Genomic DNA, 20,682 nt, shown 5'->3' with positions numbered 1-20,682 from the left:
AGACCGAGAGGATCCCCCTCTCTCCGAGGGCTCTGCTCATGTCCAGCAGGGGGGTGTCCTGCAGGCTGACAGCAGCTGGAGAAACGCCTGTCCTCCTGCTCAGACCAGATGGTGTCTCGAGTTTCTCTCCAGCACCAGGACTGAGACACTGAGTGCAGCAGACTTGGCACGTCTTAATCCCAGAACTCTGCAGGGAGACAGCTTCTAGACACCTTTCCTGTATTGGGCTAGCAGGATCAAGTTTTACTGTGGTACTAAACCACCCGATTCTTTGCACTGTCTTACCGGTAAGGTGAATGTCTGTATCGAGTCGCCATCTTGATCATACGTGAATTTTCCCAGCAGAGTCCCTTCCTCCTGCTTTTCATCATCCATTCCCTGAAAAAAGACATATCCTCTCCTCGCTACTGACACACGCCTCCTCTCCCTCTCCAGCCCCCATTACTGACACACCGCCTCCTCTCCCTCTCCTGCCCCCATTACTGACACACCGCCTCCTCTCCCTCTCCAGCCCCCATTACTGACACACCGCCTCCTCTCCCTCTCCTGCCCCCATTACTGACACACCGCCTCCTCTCCCTCTCCTGCCCCCATTACTGACACACCACCTCCTCTCCCTCTCCTGCCCCCATTACTGTCACACGCCTCCTCTCCCTCTCCAGCCCCCATTACTGACACACCGCCTCCTCTCCCTCTCCAGCCCCCATTACTGACACACCGCCTCCTCTCCCTCTCCTGCCCCCATTACTGACACACCGCCTCCTCTCCCTCTCCTGCCCCCATTACCGTCACACGCCTCATCTCCCTCTCCAGCCCCCATTACTGACACACCGCCTCCTCTCCCTCTCCAGCCCCCATGACTGACACACGCCACCTCTCCTCTCCCTCTCCTCTCCTCATGACTGACACACGCCTCCTCTCCCTCTCCTGCCCCCCAGTCCGAGCCTGCGAGCCGGTGAGGGTTCTTACGTAGACGGTGAAGTCTCGGGGCGCGCTGTCAATGCGGCCAGATGGGGACAGCACTTTGGGGATGTGCTCCAGGCTCACGGCAGTTGGGCGGATGGGTGTGGAGAGCTGAATCACCGCGAAGCCATGGGACCCCCGGAACGCCCAGCAATTCCCCGGATTCACATCCGGCTGGGAGAGAGAGGGAGGGAGAGAAGGAAGGAGAGAGTGCTTAGTCACATTCCCAGTGAAATACGGTTGAGAAAGGAAGGATTCAGTCCGTAAGAAGGCAGCAGTCTCCCATGCGCTACGCTCGCCAAGACACACTTCGGATGTGTCTTGTCTTGGTAATGTTCTCCGTACACTGATAATGGACTCACTCCATATATCACTGATCTGATTTTACAGCACTAGTGCAGAACGCACTCCTGACAGGTGTACCTCCAGTCCGAAGTTTAGGGCGATAACAGGCGTGTCAGCTGTTCTTTATGGGTCGAGCAGCTCAAGACTCGCCCTCCCCACACGTCACCTGCGGCCCCGGTCGAGCTCGTTCTGACACGGCTGGGCAGCCTCACCTGGATGATGGTGCGCGGACTCTGGGAGTGGTACCACATGGGGATCCCGAACAGGCTCAGCAGCGCCGTCTTGGTCTCGTACGTCTCAGAGCAGCGGGTATTGACCACACTGGCACCTACAGGCGCGTGTGGGCGCACACACAGACACACACACACACCCGCTGGTTACTCACAAAACGTCTACTGCATGAAAAACAGAAAGTGCATCTGCATGCAGAGTGGAGAAGAGACTGCTGGACAATTACAAAGGATTTAGTCTTCTATTAAAACAGTATTCTTAGAAATTAGCGTTGTACAGATCTGACGACAGGAGTGTAGGTCTAAAGTTACAGAGAAGACAGTCTCTTTCAGTGCTCCACAGATATGGATGACAGGAGTGTAGATCTAACGTAACAGAGTGTCTTTTGGTGCTATACAGGACTACAGATGATAATGATAATCATAATAATAATTCTTACAGTTCTACAGCGCTTTTCTAGACACTCCACTCAAAGCGCTTTACAGGTAATGGGGATCCCCACCACCACCAGTGTACAGCATCTACCTGACCTAACGTTACAGATGAGTGGGACGGCGCGCCTCTCACAACCCTACAGCTGTAGTGATGAGAGGATGCAGCAGTGCCGTTACCTGCAGATTCCAGGGCGTAGTCTGCGAGCCCGATGCCATCCGCCCTGTGCAGAGCCAGGGCCCTCCGTACGATCCTGTGAACATCCTGGCGAAACAAACACCGGCACCCTCACTCGCCATACACCCATCCCGATTTCAAACAGCAAGTCCGTTGTTCTGCCTCTGGCTGGGAACTAAAAGTGCATTTATCTACTCGCAAAACAAAAGCTCTCTGGGTATTTCTTGCGCGGACAGCTGCAGATGAAAGTGCTGGAGACGAGCTGTCAGCAGCTGTTACACACTCTTGGACAGTGCGGACGGTCACAGCCACTCAGAAACAGACAGATGGCAGATGGAAGGGAAGAAGGGTGACACCTTCAACTGGAGACGCGGTTTCAAAGAGAGAGAGACAGGGGGGAGAACAGAGCATTGAAAAACAGAGGGCAGAAGACAGCCAGAGACAAAAGTAAGAGTGGAATGGAGATCACACGGACCTGCAGGGTGACCTCCCCGACGCCCTCTCCCTTGAGGGTCTCCCCAACGCTGGCCCAGGCCCCTTCGCCACCTCTGCCCTGAGACATCTTGGCCAGGATCTTCTCCTCCAGCCGCTGCAGGGCTTCCTGCAGCTCTGGTCGCAGGACCACGGGCACGGCGCCATCCGGTGGGCTGGAGAGGTACTGCGCCAGCCACTCTGCCAGCTCGGAGCGCATCTGAGCGAGAGGAGGAGGAGGAGAGGTGCGGAGTGAGAGGGAAGGAGATGGAGAGGTGGAGGCCGTAGGGAGTGAAAGAAGGGGAGGGCGAGAGAAGGAAGGAGAGAGAGTGAGAGGAGAAGAGGGGATCCACGGGGACAGGAGGAGGGAAGGAGAGAGGAACAGAATGAGCAGGACAGGAAGACGAGAACGATGCGATACTGAAATGCTGACCAAAGCGACTCGGGGGTGCATCAGGGTGTCCCCGTTTTGAGACCGTCAATGTCTGCAGCCGTTTGTCAGTCTGCCCGTGTCTAGGTGTGTCTCAATGTCCCCGGGGTCCACCTGTGTTTCGAGGGTCCTGGCGTACCTGGGTTTTGAAGGCGTCCAGGTTGTCCAGCCGGTCTCTCAGCGTGCGCTGCTCTGTGTGCAGCGTGGTGAGGTCAGTCTGCAGGGCCGTCAGCTCCTGCTCCAGGCGGGCCAGCTTCTCCAGTGCCCGGGCACTATCCTCCGACTGCCAGCTAGGGGGCGACAGAGAGCACACTTCACACCCTGTAACAGGCCGGTCGTGTGACACACTGCCGCCCAGCATCCTCACCGCCTCCCTCCGCCGCCCGACGCCGCCATCAGATGGACAGGCAGACACAGAAAGAAAAGGGAAAAAAAAAGAAGGTGCAGACATCAGACATCTTACCTTTTAAGAGACGATTTGAGGTCGGACACTTCGGCCTGAACTCGCTGAGGGAGAAAACACAGACACTGTTAACTCACACAAGCAGACAGGAGCAGAGACACACACACACAAGAGACTGTGAGGGGGTCTGTCTTAAAGACCTTAAAATCCTCAAAGGCTTGGACAGCTGTCAGCCTTAGGGACTGTACCCAGCGCCCAGCAATGACACGGCGAGCAGGGGGCACAAGCTCACACCAAGAACAGTTGTGTTTATGACAGAAAACAGGAGACACTACGTTACACAGAAAGCTGTGGGCGTCTGGAACAACCAGTCCAGCCATAACGCTGAACCTGATCACATGGAATCATTCAAGAAACAGCTGGAGGAGGCCTCTGGGATTGATGAGCTACTGAGCCACAGCTGGAGGTATATGGTTCTGCACGGGCTCTCACTCGCTTGAGTCCTTCTGATGCACGCTGCTGTGCTAATGCCGAAAAGATCTCTGGCACCATCACAAGCTGCAGTATACGCGTGTGGTTTCCACTGCTGTAACAGCTGTGTCTGGCTGTTATGAACACAGTTTCGTTCGGGTGAGGAGGAACGAGCGTGTCCTTTATCTTTCGATTCACACTGATCAAAACAGCCCAAGCTGACATAAACATGCACGCTCATCCCATTCGCCAATCACACCGGACCCCTTGCAGGGGCTTCCTGACAACGAACAAGGTTTGTTCCTCTGTGTACATCTATAAAGCTAAACGGCTAGTTTGGGTACTACAAAATACAAATCTGTCATGGAGTGATAAGATGAAGAGAAAATATTGAGTGACAGGAGCAGAAAAGTACAAACTAAGTCTTAATAAAATGGATCAGAGTACAGTTCACAGATTTGGTGCAAATCCTAATTTGGGGGAGGCGGGTGTTATAGTTTATTTCTGTTTTCTTACGAAGATGAGACTGCATCTTGAGCCGCACTCAAATATTCAGAACTCGATAAAACAACTCATACTTCATCAAACTGACATTTTCACTCAGGCTGAAAACTCTGCCACAGAAAAGCAGAAGGAACTGTATATTAAACTACTCTGTACCCGAATGACTGATGATAATGAGGATTCAATGCTTAAAATGGGTAAACACTTCATTATCACACACTACACACTGAAGACAGGCTGGGAACTCGAGCCGGCGTACCTCTGACAAGCGCTGCAGATTCCCCACGGTCTCTTTCCGCATGGTCTCTCCATCCTGTTTGAGTTGCGCGATCTCTTTCTGTGAGCGAACAGACAAAACAGGCGCTAAGGCGCAGAGCCAGTCAATTTCTCCGGTAGCCTCTCTCACTCTCTCCAGATCCCTCCCTGCCTCGGACACGGAAACGGCCACACTTCCCTCCCTCTCTCACCTGCAGCCTCTCCCCAGCTCTGTCCGTGCTCTCGTGCGCGCTCACACTCACACTCACACTCACACTCACACTCACACTCACACTCACACTCACACTCACACTCACACTCACACTCACACACTCCCTTCCCCTCTCTCACCTGCACGCGCTCCCTCTCCTCCCTCCAGCTCTCCTCCCTCTCGGCCAGTGTACTCTGCAGGACTGCGGCGGAGATCTGCTGGGCTCCTCCCGCACCTCTCGGCCCCTCCCTCTCGCTCTCCCTCTTCATCACTTCCAGCTGCCCCTCCAGCGCGGACAGCCTTGCGAGAACGCCAGCGTCCTGGGACCGAGACCGACAGGGAGACGCCGTCACACACTCGCCCCCACCCCCGTCGGACTGCATCAACTCCGACAGCCGACGCACAACATCCCTGTCGCTACTATTGCCTGGGTCTGAGCTTTGCAGTGTTGATGACACACGTCCAGCATCAGCGGCTTATGACTCTGAGCAAATGTAAATGAATGAAACGGCAGGCTGGAGTTTTTTCCCCATCCGAGAGCCTTAATCGAACCTCCCCGCCTCGATCCCAGGCGGAAGACCCCCACGTGCGGCGACCCGTCCTCGGGCCCGGCACTGGCTCCGGGAGACACAACCCACCTGGATGGCGCCGACGCCGGCCGGAGAGTCCACGGGGTCCACAGGGCGAGGGCTGCGCGGAGCCGTGCCGCCCGAGGAGAGGGCCAGGAAGGGGTACCAGTACCACGCGCCTGTCGAGAGTGAGAGAGTGAGAGGCGTGGCGTGGCGTGGCCCGCAGAGGGAGAGGGAGAGGCGTGGGGCGACCCACGGAGAGAGAGGGAGAGGGAGAGGGAGAGGGCGAGGGCAGGACACCTACCCAGAGCCAGCAGCACCAGCAGCAGCAGCAGGGCGATGGTCTTCTTCACTGTGCCCGTGTGCCTGCCGGGAGACAGAGCACACAGAGCTGTCAGCAGCGCCAGGGCCGGAGCACATGCTAACCCTGGGTCCTGTGACTGTTCCAGGCAAATACATCACCTCAAGTCTTCACCTAATAAAACTGTTTCAATTCTTAGCGTAGCCTTAATAAACGGCAACAGATCCTGTATAGCTAAGTGCCCTTGGACGAAATGTCAAACAGTATCTTTGAATTGGAACCAATAAAGAAACCAGTCCCTATCTGCCATTTCAGTATTCCTGCATTAATAGAGAGAGAGAGCCTTTATTATCCCCTAGGAGCTATAAATCCTGACAGCTGTATCTTACGGGAAGTGTTCTGGTCTGCTGTGATGCAGTGATGTGAGGTTATGTGGTCTACAAGAACAGTTTGAGAACAGTGTTATTCCTGCTAATGTATGTTCATCGAGAAAAGACAAACCTGGAACAGACTTGATGCATTACAGAGCTTACACATTACACAGCTGAAACTGTGAAACACACAGACATTTTCCCTTAACTGGGGCAGAGTGACACCAGCAGCCCAGAGGCAGCTACTGAAATCAAGGTCATGCGGTTCAGAAGCAGGAGTCTCTAACACGATTATCGATCTTTAATCACACATCAGCACCACCTGGAATCGTCCTGAGTCACAGGGGTCAGGGGTCGTCGAAGTTCCACCGGGAGCTGAGACCGCCCAGGAAAACTAAGCCCAGCCTCCCCACCCCCCCAGACAGTGACAGAGAAATACTCTGAGAGATTAGACACACATTCCTCTCACCAGTAACAAATCTAATCCCACACTTACCAGAATCAGGACAGCTTCTAGTCCCACTGCGGGAGGGTGGAGGAAACCCCATATAACCACAGACAAAAGAGAGCAAGGAGAAAAAACAACTGCTTCTCCGAGCGGAGACTGTTGCTATTTTAGGAATTTAATTGAGAAACTGGGATAAAGCTCTCTATCGGTTTAGAAACTGTGGCAGAGGACACATTGCTGCGTTGCTGGTGTTGGGACTATAGGCGATTAAGAAAGAGTGTCCTGTGTTTTCTGTATCAGGCTTGTTTGACTTCTGAACCAGCTGTCCTGTGGAGGACCTGCTGAAAATGCCCGCCCCTGGTCATCTTCATATCAGTGACCAGGGGCGCACGCAGCCGAGTCTCCGGGGGTCTCCGCCCCTCTCTGCCAGACCCCCGGCAGCGGCGGCCCGCAACTGACCTGGTCAGCAGGAACACGTCCAGCAGCGACGCTCCCGTGGTCAGGCTGTACCAGGCCGTGCCCAGCCACCAGTACAGCATCGCCAGAGCTCGGCCTGAGGGGCGCAGAGAGCAAGAGGGATTCAGACAGGCTGGACTGAGAAGACATCCGAGTCTCAGTCCAGCCGCCGCTGGACAGATCTGATGATGATTCTGGCGACGACGGGAGGGTCAATTCACAGCTACAGGCACGACAGAACGGGTTTCTTTACGGTCAACTACCATTTAGGGAGGATTCTGACTTAGAGGCATTCAGTCAGGCATCTAAGTCACCAGCTGAGATCCGCAGATGGCTCCTCAGCCAGGCACAGACACCACACGCGGCTCCCCCTCTCGTACTGGGCAGGAGCCCCGCGGCAAACCCAGCCGCTGGTGGAGGGAAGCGGCGACCCCGACCAACAGAGCCCCGGCGGTCGTGCGGCGGGCTTACCTGGCGACAGGAGGAGATCCTTGACCCCCAGCTGCGGCTCGGTGTCCGGGTGGGGCTGGGCTGGGCCTGAGACGACACAACACAACACGGCGTCAGGCACGGCCCCGATACCGGCTCTGCACGCGGGCCGCACGGCGGGAGAGCGCGTCCTAGAGCAGGGGGGCTATACCGATACATCCCTGTGGCGCTACAGGACAGCTCGTCCGGTCTGTGGCCGGGCTGTAGTAGTGATGACGCCGGCCTGTGTGCCGGCACTCCCTCGCCCTCTCATCACGAAGGTGGTTCCACGTGACGGACGGCTCTCTCCTACACTGTAACTCTACGCCCGGTCAAGAGGACCTGGGAGCCTGCTGGCTTACCGCAGCAGCCCTCCTCCGAGGACGAGTAGCCCGAGGAGTTCCCGTGCCCGTCGGCTGCCGAGAAGCGGGAGCTGAAGCCGGGCTGGCTGTCCGGGCCGGGCGAGGAGAACTTGCTGCGAGAGCTCGCCCTGCTACTGCTGCTGAGAGCCCGCAGACTGGGAGCAATGCCTGAGACAGGAGGAGCACAGGGGGAGAGAGAGGAGGGGAGAGGGTTGGAAAGGTGGACAGGGAGAGAGGAGGGGAGAGGGTTGGAAAGGAGGACAGGGAGAGAGGAGGGGAGAGGGTTGGAAAGGAGGACAGGGAGAGAGGAGGGGAGAGGGTTGGAAAGGAGGACAGGGAGAGAGGAGGGGAGAGGGTTGGAAAGGAGGACAGGGAGAGAGGAGGGGAGAGGGAGGGAGAGAGGACAGAGGGAGGGACAGAGAGGACAGAGGGCAGGGAGAGAGGAGAGGAGAGGTAGGGAGAGGAGGACAGGAAGAGAGGACAGAGGAAGGGACAGAGAGGAGGGGAGAGGGAGAGAAGTGAGCAGAAAGAGGGAGAGGGGAGAGAAGAGGAAGGGGTGCAGGAGGGAGAAAGGAGAGAGGTGGGCAGTGGGGGAAAGGGAAGAAAAGGAGGGAGAGAGAGCAAATAGCAAAGAGAGTGACGAGGATTGAGAGATGAGAAAGACATAGGGAGAGGGAGAAAGGGGGATAAAGACACAACATGAGAGAGAAAGTTATCTCCCTGACTATCTCCTACTCCAGCTCAATAAACAACATCAACACTATGATCACCATCAGGCACGGCCACACCCACCCCAGTACTCCTCGGCCCTGATTGGCTCCTCGCTTGCGTAGCTGCCCAGCGATTCGCTGGAGGCATTCTCATGGGCGAGGCAGCAGGAGGAACTGACCTGGCGCCGGCCGGCGACCTTCTTCTTAAAGATCCTGCGACAGAGGGCAGACACACGGGTCAGACGGAGGGGGGAGCCGTGCAGAACGGAGAGATTCGGGCCCAGAGCGGCGGGAGAGACAGACAGAGACAGACAGAGACAGACAGAGACTCGAAGTGGCCGTCCAGGAGAGGACGCAAGCCGCGGGAGGCTGGGGCAGACCCGGGAGACAGGCGGGTACCTGACAGGACTCTCTCGGTAGGAGATCTGGCCACCGTTCACGGAGCCGGTGGAGCTGGTGCTGGCCCCATCGTCCTCGGGCTGGTAGTACCCCCCGTCCACCAAGCGCCGACTGCGCCTGTTCATCCCTGCGGGGAGAGGGGCCCCGTGTTACCGAGGGACACGCAGGGAGGGCAGTGGCCAGACCCCAGCAGCTCACACAGTGATCAGTGCAGTGCTGGGTATGCAGCCTCGAACATGCCACTGGGCTATATCACCACACAAGATGCACAGTACCAACTAACCTAAACCTAAACCAGGAGGATCGTTATTCACTTACGGCCTGGGCCTAATTTGTAAAAAAAGAACAGGCTGAAGCCCGAGTAAGTTTCCCCGCTTTCCCGCGGACACACAGCGAGAGCAGGGATAAGAACCGCAGGATGTCTCTTCTCCTCCCGGGCGACGCTGGCGCTGAATTACTGCGCGTGCCGGTGCCTTAGCTCCGTCGCGCGCACGCCCGGGTGCCAGCTGCAGCGAGGCACACCTTTGCCACACACCAGCCCCGCTCCCTGTCGCCAGGACGGGGGAACTGAAAACAGGCTGGGGAGCGATCCGGAGGCACTGGAGAGGCTGGTGGCCTCCTACTCTCGAAACCCGCCCCCCCCCCGAACAGCTCGAAAACCTTTCTCTAGGGTTAAGAAAAAGGTCTGGTCAACCAAACAAGAGAAGTTTAACACACAGCATTCACGCCCTTCAGAAATTAGTTCACGACAGGACATGTGGTCTAACTGGGCGTCATTCTCCCCCCCTGCATCCACCAATAAACCTGTAAAAAAAAATTCACACCCTCAAAAACGCCACACTGTAGGCATAGAGATGCTTGCTTTTTGTTTTCTTAATCCTCCCTATCGGAAATGCACAAAATACAAGCGAGCGAGTGGCAGGGTTGGGTATGTGCCGAAAACCCAAGAGCTCTTGCACACTCCTCTACAGCTGGGCAGAGGGGAGGGGGGGCAGGGGGGCTACTATTGCTTTTGCCCCTGCAGAAGACGGGCAAACAGATACAGGTGGGCAAGTTCGCAACATAAGTAAGTACCATTCCAAGCAGTCAAAAATCATGTCCCCTGCAGAAAAACCCATACGCGCGACCTCAAGTGCTGCATCCGGGGGTACGGGCGATTTCAGAGGCTTGTCTGTTGACGGGTTGCGACAGAGGCTTGCGATCTCTGCAAGGTTTCGGGGCCGGCCAGTCACGGAGACACCGCGTCAGCTGGCCCGCTGACCGTGGGAAAGCCCGCCCAGCTTCCTGCTGTTCGCAGCCAGAGCGTCGCTGCGTTTTCTCACCCAGGCCCCGCCGCTCAAGATAAGAATCCGCCTTGCGAACGCACTGTCCTGCTGAAAAAAAAACCCACCACACTCGCTCTTCCCTGGGTTTGGAGCAGGACAGCAACGCCGATTTACCCAGATCACCTGCAGCTCGATCCCGCAGAAGACGAGCCGTCTCACCTCAGCCTCCTCCTCGGCGTCTCGGGCAGGGCAGGGCACAGGCACGCAGAGCGAGGGCGCGGCCCGGAGAGACAACACCGCCCCCTGCTGCAAACCCTCCAGGAGTCTGGACCCGCGCCATTCCGGCGGCGCACGGTCAGTTCTGCACTGCCCCCCCCCCGGAACGCCTGGACCCAGCGGGCTCGAGCTCTTGGACCCAGCTGTTCTCTGAACCGGAGGGACCAACAGATGCCTCCTTGTGATGCTCTTACTTCTTCCCCGAGCACCGGCAGACTCACAGCCCTCGGGCTGCCTCACCCTGCCGCCTGACACGCAGGCCACTTCCCCTGTGAGGCCCCGAGATCACATCTACCGCGCCTGGGGGCCGGAAAAGGAACTTCGCAATACGAGAAGCAGAAGGAACTACACCACGGCCTTCTTACTCTTGTGCAGCACAGGATACAGAAGCCCTAGACTGAGACGTTGCAGACAGGGTCAGGGGTTACACTGCATCGGCATTACAAAACGTTCAAAGCACTCGACTCAAAGCCACTAGTCGCGTTTTTGTACTGCTCCAACAGATTTAGTCGCTTGCTTAGAAATCAAACTTGTCATTCAGCACATCTGTGTCATTCACATATCACTGCACAGCAGTGTGTGTGTGTGAGGGGTCTACATCTCGAGTCTGACACAGGGGGAAGGTCCACACAGCCCGGCTGTGTGTATCAAGCCCCAGCTCAAAGCTCCTTTCTTTGATTCTGTTTCTGCTCTATACTGTGCGCTGATACACAGGAACAGATGCTAAAAACCAGAACACAGTTTCCAAGGCAGGCCAGCCAGACTGCTCCAGCTGACTTCACATTTGCTCTCTGTCCTCAGGGAGAACCAGGAAAACGTGGTTTGGGGATTACAAGAGCTCAAGAGGTTTAATTGAGCTGATTACCGTCGATTCACGCGAGCTTGTTTACCCCCTCATAAGCTGAATTGATTTTTGGGGGGGGGGGGGACTCTTGAAACCACAGACCAGGGGTGTCGCTGGGATCCCCGCACTGTCTTTCTTGACTCGGGGTACAGCCGCTAGGGGGCTGTTGCTCCTGGGCAGGAGGGACGAGGGTTTGCAGGAGATCGGCGGATGCTGGGGTCACGCCTCCCTAGAGCACCTCTAACCCGCTGCCCCCGCGGGGCCTCTCGGGACACGAGGTGGGCCGGCTGCCTCGTTAGCTAATCGGCTCTAATTAGCAGTGAGGGCTGGCTAATCACTGCAGAGCCCTTTCCTTTCTGCTGCCCGGCTGGAGCTGCCAGAGTCCCAGGGAGAGGATCTGAGCTCTCTCTGAGCAACAGCAGGGGCCGCTGGTGCAGAATGATCACTGTGTGTCTCCCAGCAGGGGCCGCTGGTGCAGAATGATCACTGTGTGTCTCCCAGCAGGGGCCACTGGTGCAGAATGATCACTGTGTGTCTCTCAGGAGGGGCCGCTGGTGCAGAATGATCACTGTGTCTCCCAGCTGGGGCCGCTGGTGCAGATTGATCACTGTGTGTCTCCCAGCAGGGGCTGTTGGTACAGAATGATCAGTGTGTGTCTCCCAGGAGGGGCCGCTGGTGCAGAATGATCACTGTGTGTCTCCCAGCAGGGGCCGCTGGTGCAGATTGATCACTGTGTGTCTCCCAGCAGGGGCTGTTGGTACAGAATGATCACTGTGTCTCCCAGGAGGGGCTGTTGGTACAGAATGATCACTGTGTCTCCCAGGAGGGGCTGTTGGTACAGAATGATCACTGTGTGTCTCCCAGGAGGGGTTACTGGTGCAGAATGATCACTGTGTGTCTCCCAGGAGGGGCTGCTGGTGCAGAATGATCACTGTGTGTCTCCCAGCAGGGGCTGTTGGTGCAGATTGATCACTGTGTGTCTCCCAGCAGGGGCCGCTGGTGCAGAATGATCACTGTGTGTCTCTCAGGAGGGGCCGCTGGTGCAGAATGATCACTGTGTGTCTCTCAGGAGGGGCCGCTGGTGCAGAATGATCACTGTGTCTCCCAGCAGGGGCTGCTGGTGCAGAATGATCACTGTGTGTCTCCCAGCAGGGGCTGTTGGTGCAGAATGATCACTGTGTATCTCCCAGCAGGGGCTGCTGGTGCAGAATGATCACTGTGTGTCTCCCAGCAGGGGCTGCTGGTGCAGAATGATCACTGTGTGTCTCCCAGCAGGGGCTGTTGGTGCAGAATGATCACTGTGTATCTCCCAGCAGGGGCTGCTGGTGCAGATTGATCACTGTGTGTCTCCCAGCAGGGGCCGCTGGTGCAGAATGATCACTGTGTGTCTCCCAGCAGGGGCTGCTGGTGCACAATGATCACTGTGTGTCTCCCAGGTGGGGCCACTGGTGCAGAAAGATCACTGTGTGTCTCCCAGGAGGGGTCGCTGGTGCAGAAAGATCACTGTGTGTCTCCCAGGTGGGGTTACTGGTGTAGAAGAACTGCTGTGGGTCGCCCAGCTGGGGCTGCGGTTCAAAGGTGGGGGCGATGTGGGTCAAACACCTCGGAGTGAACTGGAACCCCGCCGCGGGCTGCAGCTCTTCGTGACAGCGAGGCACGCCGGCCCACTTCCGGGGCAGAGGCGCAAGCGTGGAGTGACAGCATCCTCCCGACTCGAAACCACGCCACCGCCGCAGACAGACAGAGCGCGCGGGGGGGGGGGGGGGGGGGGTGAGCGAGGGAGAAAGAAAGACGCAGGTGGAGAGAGAGAGAGAGGAGAACAGAGGAAAACCACTGAAAGGCTCCCCCTTTCGATAAAACGAACACTTCACGGGTCCTCCCCCCAAAAATAACCGGCCTGCTCCGTTTCCTTCTTCTTTCTCAGTGTTCGATGACAGCCGGAGCCCGGCCCGGGACGGTGACGCTGCACCTCACCTGTCGGGGCGCCTCGACAGCGCGGGCCTGCCATCGGCTTGTGATCACCCTTCTCTCCATCCCCCGCCCACTCTCGGGGGCGATGCCTTCCTGCCGCCCCCTTGCGGGGAGGCCCGGCTGACGTGCTTTAACCTCACGTGCTGTAGCACCCTACGCATGGCGGTGTGGGAGTGGAGTGGGCTATATGCGAGTGCGAGACTGTCCCCCTCGAACCCCCACACTGGCACGCTCATCCGAGCCGCAGGGACAGCCCCCAACCCCCCCCCCCCCCCTCGCGAGCGGGCTGTCCCGGGACACGGGCTGGTCTGGCCACGTTCCTGCAAGACCACGGGACAGTCAGGCCCCTGGCCGAGCGCCGACCTGGACACGCAGGAGAGACGCACACCTGCAGCAGCTGGTGCGTAAAACGAGCCACCAGTCCAGGTTTGTTCCGCGCTGGGAAGAGAAGAAAGGAAAGGCAACGTTTCGGCCGCGGGTGAGCCACACCTGGAAGAAAGCTCCACAGCCGAAACACTGCATTTCCTTTCCTTCTCTATTCAGCGCGGAATAAACCTTTACCTGTTCCTTGGCAGCCTACGCAGATACCTACTCGAACTACTTCTCAAACTACACCAGCTCCCAGTTTACAGGCAGGACACCAGAAGGCGGTTTTACCCTGTAATACTGTTTCAGTTCAGTCTCTCCCTCATTTCACTACCATGGACAGACAGACCTTAGCGAGCATCTCCAGTTAATATTCCTCAGTACAAACACAACACTGGCTACCAAGTCTCGCTTCGATCATACTCATCGCAGGAGGCTAAACAATCGAGCGCACAGCTTCAGTTTCACCCTGGCCTAGATTGATCGAAATCAATAATTGATTGATTGATTGAAAGATCCGGCTTTGTGACAGGGCTGCTACCTAGTTTCACCTCCTGGCTAATTAAGGTGGCAGATAACCAGACAGAGGGAGCGATGAGGTTCGAGTGGTTTCTTGTCAGGCACACCGATGGACAGGCTGGCGGAGGACACGAAGACCAGACAGGTAGTCTGACTGACTGACTGAAGGACAAAGACCGAGGCAGACACAAAGCCGAGCGTTTCAGCGGCCCCGTCATGCTGCAAGTCCGGTGCAGTCTGCACGTCCCGGCGGTCTCCCATCCACACGCCGGTGAAATACCGCAGGGCAGAGCCGACTCCGGCCGGATCTCGGGACTGCACGGTGGCCGAGGGCGTGGTGGTGGTGGGGGGGGCTGTCCGGAACAGGACTGGGGGGGACACGGCGATGCCGCAATCTAGCGATACCCGTCTACCGAGCCCACCCCACGCGTGTCGGTGCGTGTCAGCGGGGGAGCCCGGCGCCCCAGCCCGCAGAGATGACTGGACCGTTAGCGGGCCGCGCCAGGGCTACAGCCCACCGCAGAGCTGCAGAGCCCCGCTTTTAGAACCAACACCCCCCCAGATAAACCCCCGCGGCTCCCGAAAAAGGTCCAGTTTAAAGAGGGGTCCTACCTCGTGTCGTGAGGAGCCTGTCTCACTTCTTTGAAGCAGGTCCCGCTCCTGAAGAAGCGACCGTTACTGTCGCACTCAGCCGCAGAAAAAAACAGACGGATTATACTTTTTAAAAAAAAAACGAAAACCAAACAAATACGGCAGTAAGTACACCAGACCCGCTAAGCTTGCGGGGATAGTGGTGTGCTGCTGCTCTTTTTAGCTTAAACGCTTAAGCTCCGCAGGACTTTCTGATCATGCGTGGGAGCCCAGCCCACCGGGAGAGCGGGTGGCCCACAGCACGCAAGAAGCAGGTTCCTGGGGGTCCAGAAAGACACCACACGCTCTCGGTACGGAGGCGAGAGAGCCGCCTTCCTCTGTCGGAAAGGAAACGCAACACTACACGTCCGTGCCCGAGCTCCGCCGCGCGGCACTGACACGCCACTGCAGCTCCGCGCGGCCCGCAGTTCCGCTATTCCATTGCTTTGGCAACCGCCCTAGCAACGCCGGCACCGTCACAGGCGCGCTCCCGGGCGTCGCCGCGCCCGTCACAACGACCGGACCCTTTCAGGCCCGGCGCCCACCGCGCACAGCGACCTGCTCAAGCTCCGTGGCTGATTCATGGGAGGCGGTATCTGTCAATATTCCAGCAGGCACTGCTTTCTGCCTCGCTCGCTCCTGCTGAGCCAAGGAAAACACTAGCGAGGATGTTTCCTTTCCGTGCACACATTCCTCAGACCTCCTCTCTCGCAACTCTCATACCGGGATACAGGGGTTTCCAGTCCAGGGGCTCGGGACACACGCTCACCGACCGGCCTGCTCGCAGGGCTTCATCTCCTTCTGTGTTTGTCTCCTTGTCGTTGGGTCCTCTGTGTGTTTCTCCTGTACTGTACTGTGGGGCGGGGGGCAGTGGGACATCTGACGCATGCCGACAGTGTGGTAAAAATCCAAAATTCACTCTAATGTGTGCAAATCTAAAAATGCGCTGACTTTGTCCCCTAGACATTTTAACCTGAACGCAGCATTCCCATCCGTCTGCTGTCCAACTGCTTGTTCCAGGACAGGACTGAGGGAGAGCCAGAGCCTATCCCAGCAAGCAACGGGCACAAGGCAGGGCACACCCTGGACAGGACGCCAGTCTCACAGGGCACACACACACACAGACAGACAGACAGACAGAGCAAGGCCAAAACCCATGAGAACACAGGGAGAACATACAGACTCCACACAGACAGCACCCCAGGGACTACTGCGCCACCCTGCTGACCTGTCATATTTCCCTTCACGGTCAATTCACACTGTCTGCCGTACGTGCGCTCCTCAGGAATCCGGGCTCTGTGCTCGTACATCGGCATCCTTGCCCTGTACGTGTGCCGAGGCACGCTGCCATGAGCCCCTGCTGACAGGGCCGGGCCTGCAGCTGCTACAGAGCTACGCAGAGCGAGGTCACTTCCTCACCTGGCGGTCTCATAGCAGCACGCTGCGGTCGATTTCAAATCGCCTCACTGAAGAAAAAAAAGCACTCTGCAGGAAGGGGCTGAGAGGAGCCCTAGTGGACAGATAACAGGCTGCAGGAGCCCGGAGCCCCGTCAGGTCTCGCACACCCTGACGAGCAACGCTCCGGCTGGGCGTCAAGGGTTCTGTTTTTCAGAAGGGCGAGGTGGGGGAGCTGTTTAACACCTGCACACCTGAACAGGTCGATTTCACCCCCCTGGTCACTAGATGTCACCCTGTGCTCAAGATTCAACGGTCTTGCACTTCCATTCCTGATCCACAGGGGGGGAGTATCGATACGCCTTCCGTACGTGGATGAACATTCGTGTCCCCGGCGCTGGTAATGAGCGTCCTCCGCATTTTTATTTGAGGCCCAGGGTGATGTAAATTTATCTTCCTGATAGTTCCTAAGGATCAGGCTTCCGCATCCGCACACACCTATGAAAGCTTTGTGATAAGAGGAAACTGCACGCCCGCCCAGTTCCAAAAGCACCGTGTTCGCTGCCTCTCTGGGCCATGTGAACACACGCTTGGGGAAGTCGCTGCAGCTCTGTATCTACATGCCTTTATTCCACACCATCCGTGCCCAGCAGCTTGCTGCCGTGTTTTCTGCAGAAGCAGCACGAAGTCATGCACAGTCCGATTGTACACTACCGTTCAAGGATCGGGAATCCACACAGGCTGCGGCGTGGCTCTGTCAGTACCTACAGGTGAAACAGCTGAATTCCGTCCTTGCAAGCACCTCCTACAGCTGTTTTGAACCAAAGGTGGCGAATACGGGTTTCATTAACCTCGCGCCGGTCCGCTATCCCAAAATATTAGTCAATATTAAAAAAGAAAAAATAGTCCCGCTATCTGAAAAATGTGATGATTGCTTGACATAGAAATGGGTCTGGGATGTAGAAATCGGATTAGAATCAAGGCACCAGGTAGGAAAAATAGGGGAGCCGGCCCTTGGGGGTCTCCCTTTCAACCCCGTGCGGACAGGGCCCAGTGTGGAAAAGGACTCCCACATCCTGACGGGGACTGACTGAGCTCCTGGGGGCACACTATCCTCCTGCTCCTGTCCCACCTGAGCTCTCACCTACATATTTTCTTGAATTGTTTCACTACCCCACTGTAAAAGTTTTAAGATGGCTTCAAGGTGTGCCACAGGTAACTGTGCAGTACAGGCTGCAAACTGTGTTTCTTTCAGCTGTCAGTTAGTTGACCAGGTTCAGGCAGACACGGAAAGGCCCATACTGCATGTACGACAGCGTGCCTGGACGATCAGGGACCTTGCGCCTACGGTTTTCCGACGGCGTGTCTTCCAGGCTCCTTCGCAGGACCGCCTGTGACTGTGTGCCTTGGAGCGTGGCTGGCTTCTCCGGGAGGAAGACGGCGCGCGGGTTTCTCACCGCCGGGGACACAATGAGGGGCCGAGGCCCTTGGATCGTCTCGCGCCGCGCACCTGTCAGCTGTCCAGACAATGAGGTGAAGAGGAGGGGTGGGGGGAGGTAAAAAGATCGCCGGCCTGTGATCACGCCAAGGGCTCCTACAGTCCATGAGCATGGAGTTTGTGACAAGCACTGCAATGTCGCCTCGCTCCCTGCCTCCCTCTCTCTGACCCCCCCCATGCATGTTGCATGCTGCTCCTACATCTCTGCGCAGTAAGAGGACGGCTGGAGCTGTGTGGAACTGTTCTGGAGACCCCACTTCGGGGGCAAAGCCCACTCCCACCCCCACAGAAAACCAGTTCCCACGCTGGACAGCCTTGCCGCACGCCAGCAGGGTGCATCATGGGGGGCGTACCGGGCAGCAGGAAAGATGGTGATGTTTTCTTTGAGGGGATGTTGGGATACCACTACCAATATGGCAGACAGCTGGATCAGGGCACTGCTGGGGAGCCAGCGATGCCGAGTTCAAAGACAAAGCCAACGCCTGATCTGTAGGCTTCGCTGGAAATAAGCCACAATAACCCCCACACACACACACAAATACTCTCTTCCTGTCTATGGAAAAACATTTTTAAAGTCTCACACGTACCATTTTCTCTGCTAGTGCACACAGTTAGGCACAGAGCTCTTCAAATCCAGCTCTTCAGAAAGTGCCCTGCGTTTTTCCTTCAAAGAGAGAAGCACATCAAACAAGGGGTGCCCGATATCAGAGAGGGTTTTTTTAATGGAGAACTTGCTCGTTTCTCCCCTGTTTAAAGCCCTAAATTAAAAGCTACATCTCCTAATTCCATCTGCTAATAACCTTGTTTAAAGACCACACAATTCGAGCAAGTTCTAATTAAAACTCTCACCTCCCCTGCTCCGGGATCTTTCACCGGAAAGCGTGAAAACAAAACATGAAATAACCGTCAGTAAAGGAATTCTGTTTTCTGATTAACGGGCAGATCTGAGAGCCTATCTTTAATTTACATCCTTTTTAAAATAAAAAAAACGTATTCTCCATCAAAAGCCCTAATCAGATATCATTTGTCTCTCTGATGTCTTAAGTGATGTTTGCTTAAGGAGGAATGCAGATGAATTTGCTTTACTTCATGATTATGAATTACAATGCTCTAAGCATAATCTATTATGACAATCAAGCTATAAATTCTTCTGGTCCCTGTGGAGTCCAGTACACTGACACAGCCCAGTCACAGGGCTCTAGAGTGTTACATTTCTAATTAGATTTGCTCATTATTTTGTTATTACCACCCCAATTGGAATACATAGCTGTGAATTTTGTACTCGCAGCAATGAACCCATGATTGCACACATCGGGGAAGAATGAGGAAGTGGAGGTGGACTTCTCAGAAGTGACCACCCTCGAGCCACTTGACGATGGAAACAGGAGGGGTGGAGGGTCAGCACCGACGGCACCACGTGTCCGCAAGCACCCTTGAGGCTACGGGGGTCACGGGCCAGCCAATCCCACCCTCCCCTTGGCGGCTTTCAGCCAACTGGGAGCCACCAGCTGCGGACTCCAGGCCAGCGCCGGCCGGTGATGTCACCCCAGCTGGAACCCGTGATCGGTGAGCTCAAGCAGCAGCTGAGACAGCTGGGAGCCGTCAGGATCTTGAATCCGAACCGTGAGCTTGCGTCGTAGCCCTGATGCACGCGTTTCTCTGACAGGACTGGGCGGGTAGCGCATGGCTGTCCTGGAAGTACCTCTGTGACTGACGGCAGGCTGGCTTCCAGCTGAGGATCGTTCCCCTCTGCTGCTGTACAAGTCTGAGCAGCGCCCTGCTGTGCCCTCCTATCCCTGCCATGCAAAATGCGTTTTCACAAACCCAGGCTGTGTGCCTGAACAATGCAAACTTCGCAGCACTACAGAGTGCATGTTACTACAGTTGCAATCTGAACTTTAATACTGGAGAGCAAGTGAGATATTTCTATGTGCATTTGTGACCGTACTGTGTGGATAAAGAAACTGAAAAGCTTTAGGACGCGCACACTCTGAATTTAAAACGGTGCTCTGTGGTGTTCTGCTGCATCTTAAAAATCTCTCATTTGTAATTAAGGTGATGTGCTTCTCCACTTGCAGTTTGAACTTTAATACTGCACAGTCACTAAAGCATTTCTATTCCCACTTGATACTGTGACTCTGGTTTTTTCCAGGGATTACAATCGGAGCTTTAACCGATGGATGCGAGACTCATTTCGAGGAATCGAAGGCTCCGAGGTCGTTGTGTTTCTGGAGGCAGGGGGAAACCTGACAAGTCTCCGGTTCAGTGTGGAGCTGTAGATGACAGCTCGACACCTGATCTCCCTGAAACATCGCAGTGAATCACTTTCCAAGCTCAGCAGCCCGGCTGGGATGTATGAGCCACACATCACACTCCTCTCCGTCGCACGCCTGCAGCGAACAGACCCAACTACTGCCCCTGTACTTTAAGACGTCCTCATGCTGACTTGCAGACAATTTAAAAGGCCGGGACAGAAGTGCTACGACTTCTCCAGGGTAGTTGGCCAGTCTAATTAAAGCAAAAGAAATGAAGGGAGTGAAATGACAACCAGATGACACGTCTGACCTCTGAGTTATACACCCGTGGCAAATGTGGTGCAGGCCCGTGACTCAACACCAAGCTCACAAGGGAGCACGCACAAACACCGAGGGGTGTGGCACGGCCTGGCTCTGCGTGCAGTGACGCAGGGCCTGAGCCCAGGCAAAACAAGGAATAGCAAACACCCACTGGAGCTCCTACAGAGAGGCGCGTGCCCGTGGGGGCAGAGCAGGCCTGCGGTCAGGCGGTCTCTTCTTCCCACCCCGAGGCGCATACACGTTGGCGGGATTCGCGGTGCGAGAAAGCCTCCAGGCCTCAGGCCTGCGGTCTGCGCCGGGGGGGGGGGCGTGTGTGTGTGTGTGTAAGCGAGAGAGGGCCTGGACAGCGCACCCCGTGGAAGATG

At 56.3% G+C, this 20,682-nt stretch overlaps 1 protein-coding gene across 7 annotated transcripts in view; it reads right to left on the bottom strand.

Annotated features, from left to right (window-relative positions):
• sun2 (Sad1 and UNC84 domain containing 2) overlaps positions 1–20,682 on the bottom strand; it is a 59,937-nt gene that overhangs the window by 4,919 nt on the left and 34,336 nt on the right. For 2 of the 7 annotated variants that reach the window (XM_088606459.1, XM_088606461.1), the window contains 17 exons: positions 14,831–14,896; positions 8,978–9,104; positions 8,661–8,791; positions 7,869–8,036; positions 7,510–7,575; positions 7,042–7,171; positions 5,767–5,828; positions 5,532–5,641; positions 5,034–5,213; positions 4,687–4,764; positions 3,513–3,556; positions 3,189–3,339; positions 2,624–2,839; positions 2,151–2,235; positions 1,521–1,636; positions 970–1,137; positions 286–378 (listed from right to left, as the gene is read on the bottom strand). In XM_088606459.1, coding sequence (XP_088462585.1) covers positions 286–378; positions 970–1,137; positions 1,521–1,636; positions 2,151–2,235; positions 2,624–2,839; positions 3,189–3,339; positions 3,513–3,556; positions 4,687–4,764; positions 5,034–5,213; positions 5,532–5,641; positions 5,767–5,828; positions 7,042–7,171; positions 7,510–7,575; positions 7,869–8,036; positions 8,661–8,791; positions 8,978–9,102 — 1,923 coding nt within the window. In that variant the 5' untranslated portion in view covers positions 9,103–9,104; positions 14,831–14,896. Of the gene's footprint in view, positions 1–285; positions 379–969; positions 1,138–1,520; positions 1,637–2,150; positions 2,236–2,623; positions 2,840–3,188; positions 3,340–3,512; positions 3,557–4,686; positions 4,765–5,033; positions 5,214–5,531; positions 5,642–5,766; positions 5,829–7,041; positions 7,172–7,509; positions 7,576–7,868; positions 8,037–8,660; positions 8,792–8,977; positions 9,105–10,425; positions 10,760–14,830; positions 15,277–20,682 lie in introns of those variants that run through there. The other 5 variants (XM_088606462.1, XM_088606456.1, XM_088606458.1 and 2 more) reach the window with 4 other exon arrangements.

This window comes from Lepisosteus platostomus, chromosome 14, assembly GCF_059453375.1.
Source record: "Lepisosteus platostomus isolate fLepPlt1 chromosome 14, fLepPlt1.hap1, whole genome shotgun sequence".
Classification (NCBI taxonomy): Eukaryota; Metazoa; Chordata; class Actinopteri; order Semionotiformes; family Lepisosteidae; genus Lepisosteus; species Lepisosteus platostomus.
This window is presented reverse-complemented; position numbering and strand designations above follow the sequence as displayed.